At 44.1% G+C, this 15,422-nt stretch overlaps 2 protein-coding genes and 1 pseudogene across 4 annotated transcripts in view; 2 read left to right on the top strand and 1 right to left on the bottom strand.

The window, feature by feature from the left end:
* TRIM26 (tripartite motif containing 26) overlaps nt 1–5,133 on the top strand; it is a 29,353-nt gene extending 24,220 nt beyond the window's left edge. For both annotated transcript variants that reach the window (XM_010368169.2, XM_010368168.2), the window contains 3 exons: nt 399–514; nt 734–766; nt 3,031–5,133. In XM_010368169.2, coding sequence (XP_010366471.1) covers nt 399–514; nt 734–766; nt 3,031–3,713 — 832 coding nt within the window. In that variant the 3' untranslated portion in view covers nt 3,714–5,133. The remainder of the gene's footprint in view (nt 1–398; nt 515–733; nt 767–3,030) is intronic.
* The window catches only part of LOC104668434 (HLA class I histocompatibility antigen, A-30 alpha chain), a 329,434-nt gene that overhangs the window by 78,487 nt on the left and 235,525 nt on the right, over nt 1–15,422 (bottom strand). The window lies entirely within an intron of this gene.
* On the top strand, nt 781–2,962 carry LOC104666218 (annotated as a pseudogene).

The following is a 15,422-nucleotide window of genomic DNA, read 5'->3' as shown; positions in this document are numbered from 1 at the left end:
GGGAGTGGTATGGTGCCAGAGGTACTCACATCCCCATGGTTCATCCTGATGCCCTTCTGAGGAGCAGGACACATCCTTGAGAACTGGAGACTTGCTCTCCTCCTTATGAGTTTTCTCTGTAACCCCAGCTCCTTGGCCCACTGGCCTTATTTGAGGTGGGACAGAGCAGAGAGGTTAGAAACATGGCTTAGGAGACAGATCGCCCTGGATGTGGAGTCTACTGATGGTCTGAAGCCCTGGCTCAGCTGGTGTCTTTGGGCCACTGTTTTTCTGTCACTTGTCTGGGGACAATCATACCTTTCCTCTCCGCTTCGTAGTTGCCATGAGGATTGAGAGATAAATATGAAGGAAAGTAAAAAGAGCTGAGTAACAGGTTGTTACGTCTGTCATCTTCTCAGGTATCCACGGAAGAAGTTCTGGGTTGGGAAACCCATCGCTCGAGTGGTTAAAAAAAAGACCGGAGAATTCTCAGATAAACTCCTCTCTCTGCAGCGAGGCCTGAGGGAATTCCAGGGTAAGGGTTGGGGAGCGCACAAAGGGTGGGAGTCAGAGCAGGGCTACCTCATAGAAAGAGGGCAGCCGGCTACCTTTCCATCACCTTGTCGAGTCTCACTCTTCTGAGGGCCTCCTGCCTTAGAAATGGATCCCTATCAGGAAATCGATACCGCCCAAGCAAGAAATGGGCTCATGCATTTGCGGGACTTGAGTCATTGCTGTCCTTTTTTCTCCCCAGGGAAGCTGCTGAGAGACTTGGAATATAAGACAGGTGAGTGTCGAGAGGGTGGTTCCCAGATGTACATCAAGTATAGAAAACTCTGCCTGCAGAGATTCTGAGTGCCCCCATTTTCCCCAGGTAGCCCCTTTTGCAACAGGAAGAATTTCCCAGCTGCAGGGTAGAAGCCCCCCTCCCTCCTTGCACTTTCTAATTGGCCTACTCTTTAGTCTACTGAGGCCTCTGCTTGCTAGTCTGACCCTTCTCTGCCCTGTGTTTGCTTTTCCTTTTCCTATCCTCACAGGTCCCACCACCAGTCCTTTTCCCGTGGCCGAGCTTTCTCTCATCTTCCTGTCTGCATGGCTCCTATGTTCAGAGCAAACAGCAGGGGCAACCTAAGGGCAGAGGCCATATCCACCAGAGGCCCCACTACTGTGCTTCCTCTCAGCCCTGCAGTTAGTTTGTACACTGCATACCAACCACCAAGGAGCACCATCCGCATAGACCAAGATGTGAGTGGTGCCCCTTGGATTGTGAAGACTGGTGGTCTCCTCCTGGCCAACTTTCACACTTGCTTTCCTGAGAACCACTGAGGATGTCGAACTGTCTGGGAGCAAACGAGGCCCTGAGAGCTCCATCTAGTTCACAGGATAAAATCCCACAGCAGAACTGAGAGCAGTGGTTAAACCTTAGGTGGTTGTAGCTTCTTTATTAATGTCTAAGCTGTCTGTGAATACCGTCAAATTCTACCCATCAGGTTATTCTAATTATAGAGAATCCTATGAGGATGATGGTGAGGATTATCCCACTCTGTCAGTACATGTTCAGGGTTTCTTGAACCATCTTACAGAGCAGCCTGGTGGTTTTGAAACTGAAACTGAACAGTTTGCAGAGACCCTGAATGCTTGTGTTACAACAGATGATTCTTTGCAAGAACTTGTGGAACTCAGAGGACACATCTGTCCCAAATTTCTTTTTTTTCTTTTTTCTTTTGAGATGGAGTCTTGCTCTGTCACCCAGGCTGGAGTGCAGTGGCCGGATCTCAGCTCACTGCAAGCTCTGCCTCCCAGGTTCACACCATTCTCCTGCCTCAGCCTCCCAAGTAGCTGGGACTATAGGCGCCCGCCACCATGCTTGGCTAATTTTTGTATTTTTAGTAGAGATGGGGTTTCACCCTGTTAGCCAGGATGGTCTCGATCTCCTGACCTTGTGATCCACCTGCCTCGGCCTCCCAAAGTGCTAGGATTACAGGCGTGAGCCACTGTGCACGGCCCCAAATTTCTCTTACATGGGAGCTCGCCTGTGTAATCACCTGGCCCATCATCTGACAGCACATAGAGTAGCACCTTCCGCAAATTTCTACTTCAAGGATGTTGGACTGAATATGACATTAAAGATCAAGCTGCAAAAGGGGATGAAGTTACTCCAAAACTATTTCATGCATTTGTAACCTTTCTGGGAGAGCTTTATCGTAATCTGGAGATCAGAGGAACAAATGGACAGGTTACAAGGGCAGATATTCTTCAGGTTGGTCTTTGGGAGTTGCCGAATGCCTGAATGCCCTCTTTTCTAATCCCATGGATGACAGCTTAATTTGTGCAATAAAATTGCTGAAGTTGACAGGGTCCGTTTTGGAAGATGCTTGGGACGAAAAAGGAGGGACTGATATGGAAGAAATTATTTAGGAAACTGAAAATGTTTATAGATGCAAACTGTGGCAGAGACGTGAAGCAGATGCTCTTGAAGCTTGTAGAGCTCCAGTGCAGGAACTGGAGTAGAGTCCATGCAACTTCATCATACAGAAATGCAACACCCGGAAAAGATCCCAATTGCTATATGAATGAACCAGCATTTTATACATCTCATAGTGTTCGTTTCACTGCAGCTGATCCAGATTCCCAAGAGGCATATCAAGAGTTACTTGAAAAAGAGGACTTTTTTTCTAGATTATGAAGAAAGTGGAACAGATTTATCAGGGGCTGGTGATCCACACTTGGATGATATTGATGATGAGTTGGACCCAGAGATCGAGGAAGCTTATGAAGTTTTGTTTGGAGTCAGAGCGTAAGCGAAAACAGTAAAGTTAAATTTCAGTATATCATGTTTATAAAGCAGTTTAGTTATGGTGATTTAGCAGAATACAAAGCCAGAAAATGTGTCACACTTACACCAAATTAAGGATGTTAAGTTATGTTACTAATATATGCAACTTTAATTTTGTTTAACACTGTCTGCCAAAATAAATTTTATTCCCTCTAACTTAAAAAACAAAACAAAACAGTGATGTTGTTTGTTTTTTTTTTCCCTTGTCCCCACAGTGAGTGTCACCCTGGACCCACAGTCGGCCAGTGGGTACCTGCAGCTGTCAGAGGACTGGAAGTGCGTGACCTACACCAGCTTGTACAAGAGTGCCTACCTGCACCCCCAGCAGTTTGACTGTGAGCCTGGGGTGCTGGGCAGCAAGGGCTTCACCTGGGGCAAGGTCTACTGGGAAGTGGAAGTGGAGAGGGAGGGCTGGTCTGAGGATGAAGAAGAGGGGGATGAGGAGGAAGAAGGAGAAGAGGAGGAAGAAGAAGAGGAGGCCGGCTATGGGGATGGATACGACGACTGGGAAACAGACGAAGATGAGGAATCGTTGGGCGATGAAGAGGAGGAAGAGGAGGAGGAAGAGGAGGAAGTTCTGGAAAGCTGCATGGTGGGGGTAGCCAGAGACTCTATGAAGAGGAAGGGAGACCTCTCCCTGCGGCCAGAGGATGGTGTGTGGGCACTGCGCCTCTCTTCTTCCGGCATCTGGGCCAACACCAGCCCCGAGGCTGAGCTTTTCCCAGCACTGCGGCCCCGGAGAGTGGGCATCGCCCTGGATTATGAAGGGGGCACTGTGACTTTCACCAACGCAGAGTCACAGGAACTCATCTACACCTTCACTGCCACCTTCACCCGGCGCCTGGTCCCCTTCCTGTGGCTTAAGTGGCCAGGAACGCGCCTCCTGCTGAGACCCTGAACCCTGACATCTGCCCCGACCCCACACCCTAAGATGCTTCACTTCTTTGGAATTCAGGACTCTCAATGGGGGGAAGGGATGCCTGGCCTGAGCACCTGGAGCAGGGGACCCCATATCCACTGGCAACCACCTCCCCGTCGCTCTGGCCCCCTGAGATCTCACTCAGTGCTGTTGCTCCATCTACTGCCCTAATGGGGCTCTTCTTCCACCACCTGCTGGTTTCCCGAGGGAACTTCTGACCCTGGAGTCCATGAGGGCTCCTTTCCTTTTTGACCTACTACCTTGGCCCCAGCTCTGCACTCTCTGTGGAGTAAGGGCCTGACACAGCATTTTCTTGCCCACCGTGGCAAGACCTTAGAAAAACTAGTTGATTACGCCTAAGATCATTTTGCTGTCCTTAAACCTCACAGGTTCCTTCTTGCACAAATCCACTCTGCTGCCCACCTTCCCTGGCGTTTTAAACAGACCTACCCCACCCCAACTCAGAGTTAAGCATACACGGCAGTGCTGAAAATAAACAATGAAAATCCACTGAGGCTTCCCAAGCCATTTAAGGCCTGGAGTACCAGCGCATATCATCTCATGGGGTCCAGAGTGGAGTCCAGGCTTCTCTGAAACCAGGGCTGAGCATATTTCCATAGCCAAGGATGTGGGACTCCCTGGAGCTATCTGTGGTCTTAGAGAAGGATCCAGACATACACAGCTTTGGGGTACCAGCTGTGATCACTGATCAATAAATTATCTCTGGATTGGTCCTTGTGGGGGGAGTTTTAAGAATCCAGAACATCTTGCTCTTGATTAGCACATCCAAAAACACCAAGACAAATATCCAGTGGAACAGAACCTCCCCTGCCTAGGGAGTTCTGACCACGTTCCCTAGCAGGGTGTTAATTCTCTGTCCCTGGCCCTACTCAGCATCCAGGTTCCACTTTCCTAGGAGAGAGTGGACATGGAAAGACAGGGAAAGGAAGGCAGCAGGAGGCCACAAGTCCACCAGGTCTTCACGTCAAGAGAGGGAGTAACGTGTCTTCTCATTGCCCACGGACCCAGCCTCTGTCCAGGCGCCCCTCATGGCCACAGTTTAACACAAGCTCCCCTGCTCCAGCCAAATTGATCTCCCAGTCTTGACCTTACCCATTCCAAATGCTCTGCCAGTCCCTGTTCATCCAAGTTTTAAGTCCTCCACCCTGTTCTAAGAGACTGTTCCGGGTCTCAGTGGTCTCTTGACCACCATTGTCTCAGAGCTGCCCACGTTGTGTGTGCCACATGCTGCCTGAGTCACATGTACATCTTATTTCTGCCTCTAGTTTTGTAAGCTCCTGGAGGGCGGATAACATCTTATACTACTCTTGTATTCTGATGGCACCTAGTGCAGTGCTGGGCACAGAGTAGGTGCTCAATAAAGACTTGTTGAATGAACCGCCTGGAGATGTATATCTGTAGGATCTATATTGTATCTCAAATGCCACCGGACCTCAGTCTGGCTACAGAGAAATTCCACTGATGGCAGCAGCCGAAGGTTTTCCTTCTGTGCCTCCTGTAACTGCGTAACTTTGCTTTCTGTTCTCTGTTTGCACACGTGCTGTCATTTCTGGAAGTCCCTCAAAAAGAGCCTGCGGCGGGACACAGACCATTTGTTGCGTGGCTCCACCTTGTTATTCCTCCTGCAGTGGTGCCCTTGAGCTGAGGTCCAGCGTTTTGGAGCAAGTGATGACTCTCCCTGAGAAGGGAGACATCCAGTGTAGCACACCCAAAATTCTTCCTTGGAAAATAAGCACCTGCCCCAGAGGAAGTAGAATGTGCAGCCTTGCCTCCTAACACAGTCAACTGTTTTTCTTGTCCTTTCTGATTTTTTTTTTTTTTTTTGAGATGGAGTCTCGCTCTGTCACCCAGGCTGGAGTGCAGTGGCGCGATCTCGGCTCACTGCAAGCTCCGCCTCCTGGGTTCATGGCATTCTGCCTCAGTCTCCCGAGTAGCTGAAACTACAGGCGCCCGCCACTGTGCCCGGCTAATACTTTTTGTATTTTTAGTAGAGACAGGGTTTCACCCTGTTAGCCAGGATGGTCTCGATCTCCTGACCTCGTGATCCCCCCGCCTCAGCCTCCCAAAGTGCTGGAATTACAGGCGTGAGCCACCGCGCCCGACAGTCCTTTCTGATTTTTTAAATTGCCATCTTAAAAATGGAAAAGGGAGGATTATACAAAACTACCTGTAAAATTACGCTAGTGGCAAAGAGCATATTCTCTGTTCTCTCATTTGTGGACTCGTAAGTTTTCCCTTTTTATTTTTTGTATTCATAGCTTTTAGTTTTTTACAACTATACTTGCATATATGGTAAACTATTTCTACAGTGCTTCTTACAAATAGGCACGTTTCCCTGCCCCATTCCTCCCTCCAAAGACCCAGTTCATACCTTTTAGCAAACTGTTTTGTGTTTGCCTTGGTTTTTTCTAAATAACTCGTGTTTGGGGCCTTATCCGCTCATTTCCCACTATGGAGCAGGAAGATGTAGCCATCTGCTCTCTATCGTTTATCACACACACAAACATTCTCTTCCATCCATCACCATCCCTTCAATGTGATACTAAGTGGTTAAACAGGTATTCGGTGTGCTTGTTATTACATCTGTGTAAAAGCTATTCACACCTGGGCTGTGCATGTGGCCACGATCATTTCTCCTTCCTGCAGAACCTTTTGTCTTCCTGGAGTTCCTTTTCCCTTTTTGCATCATTTCCTATGTCTTTATTACTTATTGTACTCCAAACTCCTTCACGATTGTCAAAATCTCCCGGTCCTCATTCACCAGGTGCTCTTACCAGTTTTGTCTTGATGCATCTCTTAAGACTCCTGGCCTTGAATCTGGAATAGCTGCTTCCTCACCTGTACATGGCTTCCTGGATATTCCTTCACCATTATATTGGGGGTCCTAGATTGCTTCTATTTCTTTATCCTATGTTTTCTCTCTTAATTTACTTCATTTTGGAGGAACATTTTCTAGGAGCTTTCTGAGAAATGGTGTATGGAAGTTGAATTTTTAAAATCTTGAATATCTGGAAATATCTTTATCCCACTTTTATACTTAATTAGGTTCGTTAAGTTTAGGATTCATGGTTGAAAATAATTTTCCTTCAGAATTTCAAAAGCGTTGCTCCACTGCCCTCTGGCATCCTTTGTTGTTGAGAATTCTTGTGACACCCTGAGTTCTGATCCCTTTGTATATGGTTTGTTCTTTGTTTTTGTTTTTTACTGGAAACTTCGGGTCTTGTCTGTGTTCTTACTCTTCTCCTCCTCCTCCCTTTCCTCCCTTCTTCTCTCTCTGTGGTCCCCCTCCTTTCGTCTTTTAGAGACAGGGTTTCACTCTGTCATCCAGGCTTGAGGGCAGTGGTGCAATCATAGCTCACTGTGGCCTCAAAGTCCTGGGCTCCAGTATTCCTCCCACTTGAACCTCCCGAGTAGCTACAGGAGCATGCCACCACACCCGGCTAATTTGTTTATTTTTTGTGGAGACGGGGTCTTCCTATATTGTCCAGGCTGGTCTCAAGTGATGCTCAGCCTCCCAGTGCATTGGGATTAGACGCATGCAACTCCATGCCCTTACTCTTAGATTTCTTGATGTTACTTTGTATGAGCTTTTCCCTCCGTTGTGCTGGTTAAATCAGTGGGCTCTTTCATTCTGGAAACGTATAGCTTTTCAGTTTCATTCTAGAAACGTTTAGCTTTTCAGAATAAAATTTCTGGGAAATTTTATTGAATTATCATTATTATTTTTCGAGATGTAGTCTTGCTCTTTTGTCCAGGCTGGAGTGTAGTGTTGGGGTCAGAGCTCACTGTCGCCTAGAAACTCCTGGGTTCAAGTGATCCTCCTGCCTCAGCCTCCTGACTAGCTGGGATTACAGGCATGAGCCACCACAACTGGCTGAATTTTTATTATTTTAGAGATACGATCTTGCTCTGTCACCTAGGCTCTAGTTGTGGTACACTCGTAGCTTACTGTGGCCTTGAACTGCCGGGCTCAAGTGATCCTCCCACCTCGGCCTCCCAAAATGCTGGGATTACAGGCGTGAGGCACTGCACCCAGCCTGAATTATTTCTTGTTGACTTTTCCCCCTGTTTTCTCTGTTCTTTCAAATCTGTTATCTCCAGGCTTCATATGTCTCCTGAATTCATTTGTTAAGTGCCCGTGATGTGCCAGGATGTTTCTAGGTTACAACAGTGCTAAGTTTAACAATGTTTTTGCACTCATGGAGTTTATATTCCAGCAGATGGTGACAGGCAATATGTTAAAATTGAAAAAAAAAATTAGTACTATGCAGGAAACTGAAAGAAGTCTGTGATAGATGGTGACCTATTATCTATTTTATAATGTGTGATCAGAGAGGAGTTCCCTGAGAAGATGGCATGAGAGTTGAAATCTGAATAGTGAGAGGGAAGGTCTAAGATCACATCAGCTAGAGGGAACAGCAAAGTCCTACGGCAGGGACAAACGGTACAAAAAGACTGCATTTAGAGTATGGGTATGGGAGAACAGAAAGAGCCATAGGTTTTTTTTTTTTTTAAATAGAGACGGAGTCTTGCTCTGTTGCCCAGGCTGGAGTGCAGTGGCGTAATCTTGGCTTACTGGTAACCTCCACCACCTGGGTTCAAGTGATTCTCTTGCCTCAGCCTCCCGAGTAGCTGGGACTACAGGCGCACGCCACCACATCTGGCTGATTTTTTGGTATTTTTAGAAGAGACGGGGTTTTGCTATGTTGACCAGGCTGTTCTCGAACTCCTGACCTCAGGTGATCCACCCGCCTTGGCCTCCCGAAGTGCTGGGATTACAGGCATGAGCCACCGCGTCTGGCCAGCCATAGATATTAAAGTGGAGAAGTAAGCAGGGATGAATCATGTGGGGGTCTTGTGGACCATGCTAAAGAGTTTGGATTTTTTTTTTTCTAAGTGCAATGGGAAGCTACTGAAGTGTTATAAACAGAGGAGTGATGATTCAATTTAGTAAGCAAATATTGAACACGTGCTAGGCACTGTTCTGGGTACTTGGCATGCATCAGTTTTTAAAAAGTTCCTTTCTTCAAGGAGTTTACATTCTAGAAGGGAGAGATAGACAAAAATAAGTACAGAAGTGTTAGAAATAACAATAACAATAAATAACAATAAAATAAGTAATAAGTGTTAGAAAATAAGTGCAACAAAGAAAAAATATAATTACTTAAAAAAAATCTATTTGGAGGAAGTAGTCAAGATGGCTGAATAGATGACACTAGTATGTGCCTCCTCCATGGAGAGGAACCAAAATAACAAGTAGATATTCGCACAGCATCAATCATCTAAGAGAACACTAGGATTCAATAGAGAAGTTACAGGAAACACTGAAAGCAAGGAGAGCAAGGCACGGCAGTTTGCTCAGCCAGGATTGCTGGGGAGCTGGGAGAAGCTCCTGGATGTGGAGAAAGGGTAACAGAGAAACCTCCAGGAACCATACTCCCACCACAGGCTTTTATAGTCTTAGCAATGAGAGAATTTCTCAATCCTTGTGGGCTTCGAGCCTAACACACGGAGCTGCCTAGAAATCAACAGAAACATTGCTCCAGAGAAGGAAGTCACGCAGAGTCCCACAGGCATCAGCCCACAGCAGCTTCAGTATGGTGCCATTCTGAGAACCTCGCTGCCTGGGGTCTATGTCTTGCCCTGAGGCCAGACTGATGTGGCACTGCTGTTTCTGCTACTACTGCTGCCACCAGGCAAAAAAGAGAAGGGAGACTGAGCACTCCCACACATCCCCCGGAAAAATCCCATCGCCACTGCTACAGGCTGCGGTGAGACCAGGGCATGAGAAGACAGCACTCCCTGTGGCTACTTGTCCATGCTGTTCCACGTGAGAGGGGTCCTGCCCTCCTGGTGGCAAACCCATAGTCATTATTCTGAGAGCTCAACCACCTGGGTCTGCATTCTGCCCTTGGGCCTGGCTGGGGCTGCTGTCGCCAAGCCAAGTCTAAGTTGAGGAGGGAGAGTAGAGGCTGGGGACTTCCACACATTCCTAGGACAAATCCCACCGCTACTGCTATGGGTTGCTGAGGACAAAGGTGTGAGCAGACTACACTCCCCACAGCTACTTGCTCATGATGCTCCCGCTGAGAGTGGCCTTCCCTGGTTGCAGGACTACAGTGCAACCACTACAGCCAGCCCACACCTGAGCATTCTGCCAGTGGTCTGGGGACCTCCCCATCTCTGCCTATCACAGCTAGCACCTGAATGCATTGCAGGGGGGCCTGAGGACAGGTCTGCTGACCTGATCCCATCCCTCCAGTACACGAGCACATCAGCCAGGGGCCTGGAAATTGCCCAGCCCAATCTACTACCACTGGCATCTGAATCATTCCTGCCAGGGTCTGAGGTCAGCCCAACTCAACCTACCAATACCACCACAGCTGACACCCACCCACACATGCTATCAGTGTGTCAGGGTACTAGCCTGCCCAACTTGTCACAGCCACCACCAACACCAGCACAGACTGCTTGGGTCCTACTGGGTTGTTCCACCACCGCTACTGCCATTACCTATTTCACACCAGCTGCCCAGGAGTCTGAGAAGTTGCCCACAAGCCTGGCTCACTGCTGCCACTGCTAACATCTAAGCAAGTCACCTGAAGGCCCAAGAATTGGCTGTCCAAGACCCACTAACACTGGTGTCAGTTTAAGCCACTCTGTGGCCCAAGCACAGGCTCATTCAGCCCACTGCTGCCATCACTAGGACCTGAAGACTGGCCCACCTAGCATCTTAGTTCCCAGCCAAACTTCACTACAGCCTTCACTAGTAAGTGCACCTTAAGTCAATGAGGAAGTTACAGATACCACTGATGTTGTATACTGCCAAATAAATCATACAGACATCACACTACTATAGGCACTCAGAATCAAAGCCAAAGCACCCTACTCAACAAATAACATGTAAAATCTTCAGGAAAAAATCCTCCCCTATGAAAGCAATTTCAAAAATGGAAGAAGTGACTGTTGCACTAAGAAGTGCAGATATCAACATAAGGACACAGGAAACAAAAGAACAAAGAAATATGACACCAACAAAGGAACACAATATCTCTCCAGCTACAGTTATCAGTCAGAAAGAAATTCATGAAATTCTAGATAAAGAATTCAAAATACTGATTTTAGAGAAACTCAGTGATATTTAAGATAATTCTGAAAAACAATAGAAAGAAACAAAATAATAATGTAGGATATGAATGAGGAATTTACTGAAGCAATAGATTGTTTTTTAAAAGAACCAAATAAAAATTCTGGATATGAAGAATTTATTAAAGGAAATACAAACTACATTTGAAAGCTTCAACAATAGAACTAGATTGGGGAAAAGAAAGAATCTCGGAGCTTGAAGGCAGCTCTTTTGAGATAACCTAGTCAGACAAAAATAAAAAATAATTTTAAAAAATTCCATTTACTTTACCTAGATAAAAAAATTAGCAAAGACTTCATGATACTTGGGACAGCATAAAGCAACTGAATATATGAATTGTTAGTATCCCTGAGGATGAAGAAGAAATGAAAGGATTAGAAAATCTGTTTTATGGAATAATAGATGAAAACTTTTGAAACCTAGCAAGGGATTTGGACATGCAGGTATAGGAGGCTCAATGTTTCCCAGGCAGATGCAATGCAAAGGGTCTTCTCCATAGCACATTATAATTAGACTGTCTAAAGTCAAAAATAAAGAGCAAATAAAAACAGCAACAGAATAGTGCCTAGTCACCTAAAAGGAAAACTCATCAGATTAACAGTGAATTTCTCTGCAGAAACCCTACAGGCCAAAAGATAATGGGATGGTATATTCAAAATGATGAAAGAAAATAACTGCCAGCCAAGAATATTAGATCCAGTCAAATTAAACTATAAAGGAAAGAGAAATAAAGTATTTCCCAGGCAGGCAAATACTGACGGAATTTGTTATCACTAGATCAGTCCTACAAGAAATGCTCAAGGGACTCCTAAACCTGGAAGTGATAGGATGACATTTACCATCATAAAAACACACAAAAGTATAAAACTCTCTAGTAAAGCAATTGCACAAGGGAAGAAGAGAAAGGACTCAAATGATGCCTCTACAGAAATCCACCAAACCACAATAACAATAAGAAGAAAGGAACAAAGAATATATAAAACAACCAGAAAACAAGAATATGACAGGAACAAAATCTCATATATCAATAATAATCTTCAATGAAAATGGGCTAAATTCTTCACTTGAAAGATGTAGAATGGCTGGATTTATTTAAAAACATAATCCACCTGTAAGCTGCTTCAAGAAACTCAGTAAAGTTTCTTACCAGTAAAGACAAATACAAAGTAAAGGGTTGGAAAAAGATATTCCATACAAATGGAGACAAAAAGTGAGAAGGAGTAGCTATACTTATATCAGATACAGATACAACAGACTTTAAGTCAAGAATTGTGGGGGGGGAAAAAAAAAGCCAAAAATGTCATTATATAATGATAAAGGGATCAATCCAGCAAGAAGATACAACAGTTCTAAATATATATACACCAAACACCAGAGCACCAAGATTCATAAAGCAAATATTACTAGCTCTAAAGAGAGAGACAGATTGGAATATAATAATAGTGGGGGACTTTAGCACCTCATGCTCAGCATTAGACAGATAATCTAGACAGAAAATCAACAGAGAAACATTGGATTTAAACTGGACTTTAGACCAAATGAACCTAATGTTTACGGAACATTCTATTCAACAACTGCAGAATATATATTCTTTTCATCAGAACATGGAACCTTCTCCAACATAGACCATATATTAGATGACAAAACAAGTCTCAACAAATTTTTAAAAATTGAAATCATATCAAGTATTTTCTCAGACCGCAATAGAATAAAATGAGAAATCAATACCAAGAAAAACTTTGGAAACTATACAAATACATAGGACATTAAACCACATGGTCCTGAATGACCACTGCGTCAATGAAGAAATTAAGATGGAAGGCCAGACATCGTGGCTCACACCTGTAATCCCAGCACTTTGGGTGGCCGAGGCGGGTGGATCACCTGAGGTCAGAAGTTCGAGACCAGCCCGGACAGCATGGTGAAACCCCATCTCTATGAAAAATACAAAAAAATAGGCCAGGCGCAGTGGCTCATGCTTGTAATCCCAGCACTTTGGTAGGCCAAGGCAGATGGATCATGAGGTTAGGAGATAGAGACCATCCTGGCTAATACGGTGAAAACCTGTCTCTACTAAAAATAAAATAAAAAAAAAAAATTAGCCGGGTGTGTTGGCGGGCGCCTGTAGTCCCAGCTACTCAGGAGGCTGAGGCAGGAGAATGGCGTGAACCCGAGAGGCGGAACTTGCAGTGAGCCGAGATCGAGCCCCTGCACTCCAGCCTGGGCAACAGAGCCAGACTCCGTCAAAACAAAACAAAACAAAACAAATACAAAAAAATTAGCTGGGCAAGCTGGCGAGAGCCTGTAATCCCAGCTACTTGGGAGGCTGAGGCAGGAGAACCACTTAAACCCGGGAGGCGGAGGTTGCAGTGAGCTGAGTTTACACCATTGCACTCCAGCCTGGGCAACAAAAGCAAAACTCCACCTAAAAAAAGAAAAAAAGAAAAAAAAAAAAGAAAAGAAAAGAAAAGAAAAAAAGAAATTAAGATGGAAATTTTTAAAAATCTAAAAACAAATGAAAATGGAAACAAAAAAAACCTGTGGGATTCAGCAAAGGCAGTGCTAAGAGGAAAGTTTACAGCAATAAATGCCTATGTTAAAAAAGTAGAAAGATTACAAATGAACAATCCAACAATGGACCTGAAGGAGCTAGAAAGCAAGAACAAACCAAACCCCAAATTAGCAGAAGAAAAGAAATAATAAAGATCAGAGCAGAAAATAAGGGACTTAAAGAAATACAAAGGATCAATGAGATGAAAAATTGGTTCTTTGAAAAGATATACAGAATTGATAAGCTACTAGCTAGACTAACCAAGAAGACAGAAGACCCATATGAACAAAATCAGAATTGAAAAAGGAGACATTAAACTGACATCACAGAAATATTAAAGATCATCAGAGACTGTTATAAACAACTAGATAAAATTGGAAAACCTAAAGGAAGTGGATAAATTCCTGGAAACATACAACCTACCAAGACTGAATCAGAAAGAAATAGAAAACCTGAGCAGACCAATAATTAATATCAAGATTGAATCAGTAATTAAAAGTCTCTCAAAGAAGAAAAGCCCACGACTGGAGGGATTAACAGCTGAATTCTACTAAACATACAAAGAAGAACTAATACCGATCCTCCTGAAACTGTTCAAACAAGTCAAAGAGGAAGGAATTTTCCCTAACTAATTATATGAGGTCAGCATCACCCTGATACCAAAACCAGACAGATACACCACAACACCAACACAAAGAAAATTATAGGCCAATATCCCTAATGAACATAGATACAAAAATCCTCAACAAAATACTAGCAAACCAAATCCAACAGCATATAGAAAAATACTACATCACAATCAAGTGGGATTTATAGTAGAGATGCAAAGATGGTTCAATATAAATAAATAAGCATGATACATATTATCAATAGAATGTAGAGCAAAAACCATATGATCATCTTAATAGATGCAGAAAAAGCATTTGATAAAATTTAACATCCTTTTAAGATAAAAACATACAACACACTAGGCATAGATGGAACATACCTCAAAAAATCATATGCGCCATATATGACAAACCCATAGCTAACATGCTGAATAAGGAAAAGCGGAAAGCTTTTCCCTTAAGCACCGGAACAAGGCAAGGATATCTACTCTCAACACTCTTATTCAACATAGTACTAAAAATCCTAGCTATAAGAACCAGGCAAAAGAAAGAAACACAAGGTATGATTTCACCAAAAAACTCTTAGATTTTGAAAATGAATTCAGTACAATTTCAGGCTACAAAATTAATATGCAAAAATCAATAGCATTTCTTTACATCAATAATGATCTAGTCAACAAATAAATCAAGAAGGCAATCTCATTTAGAGATTTTTGCTACCAAAAACAATTTAGGATTGAATTTAACCAAGGAGGTGAAATATCTTTACAAGGAAAACTACAAAATACTGTTGAGAGAAATTCAAAATGACACAAATGGAAAAACACCCTATGCTCATGGATTGGAAGAAATATCAACATCACTAAAATGACCATATTGTTCAAAGCAATCTGTAGATTCAATGCAATCCCTAACAAAATACCAACATCATTCTTCACAGAATTTGAAAAAATAATCCTAAAATTCATATGGACCAACCCTCGTTCCCCAAAAAAGCCCAAATAGCCAAAGAAATCCTGAGCACCAAGAACAAAGCATTACGTTAAATGACTTCAAAATATATTACAGCCCAGTGCCATGGCTCATGCCTGTAAGTATTTTGGTAGGCTGAGGTGGGAGGATCACTGGAGCCCAGGAGTTGAGACCAGCCTGGGCTACATAGTAAGACTTCATTTCTACAACAAATCAAAAAATTAGCCAGCCATGGTGGCATACACCTGTGGTCCCAGCTACTTGGGAGGCTGAGGGCAGAGGATCAGATCAGTCTGAGGCCAGGAGGTGGAGACTGCAGTGAGCTGCGATCATGCCACTGCACTCCAGCCTGGGTGACAGAACAAGACCCTGTCTCAAAAAAAAAAAAA

The sequence above is a fragment of the Rhinopithecus roxellana genome, chromosome 4 (genome assembly GCF_007565055.1).
Source record: "Rhinopithecus roxellana isolate Shanxi Qingling chromosome 4, ASM756505v1, whole genome shotgun sequence".
Lineage (NCBI taxonomy): Eukaryota > Metazoa > Chordata > Mammalia > Primates > Cercopithecidae > Rhinopithecus > Rhinopithecus roxellana.
The sequence above is the reverse complement of the archived record's forward strand: the minus strand, read 5'-3'. Positions and strand labels throughout refer to the sequence as shown.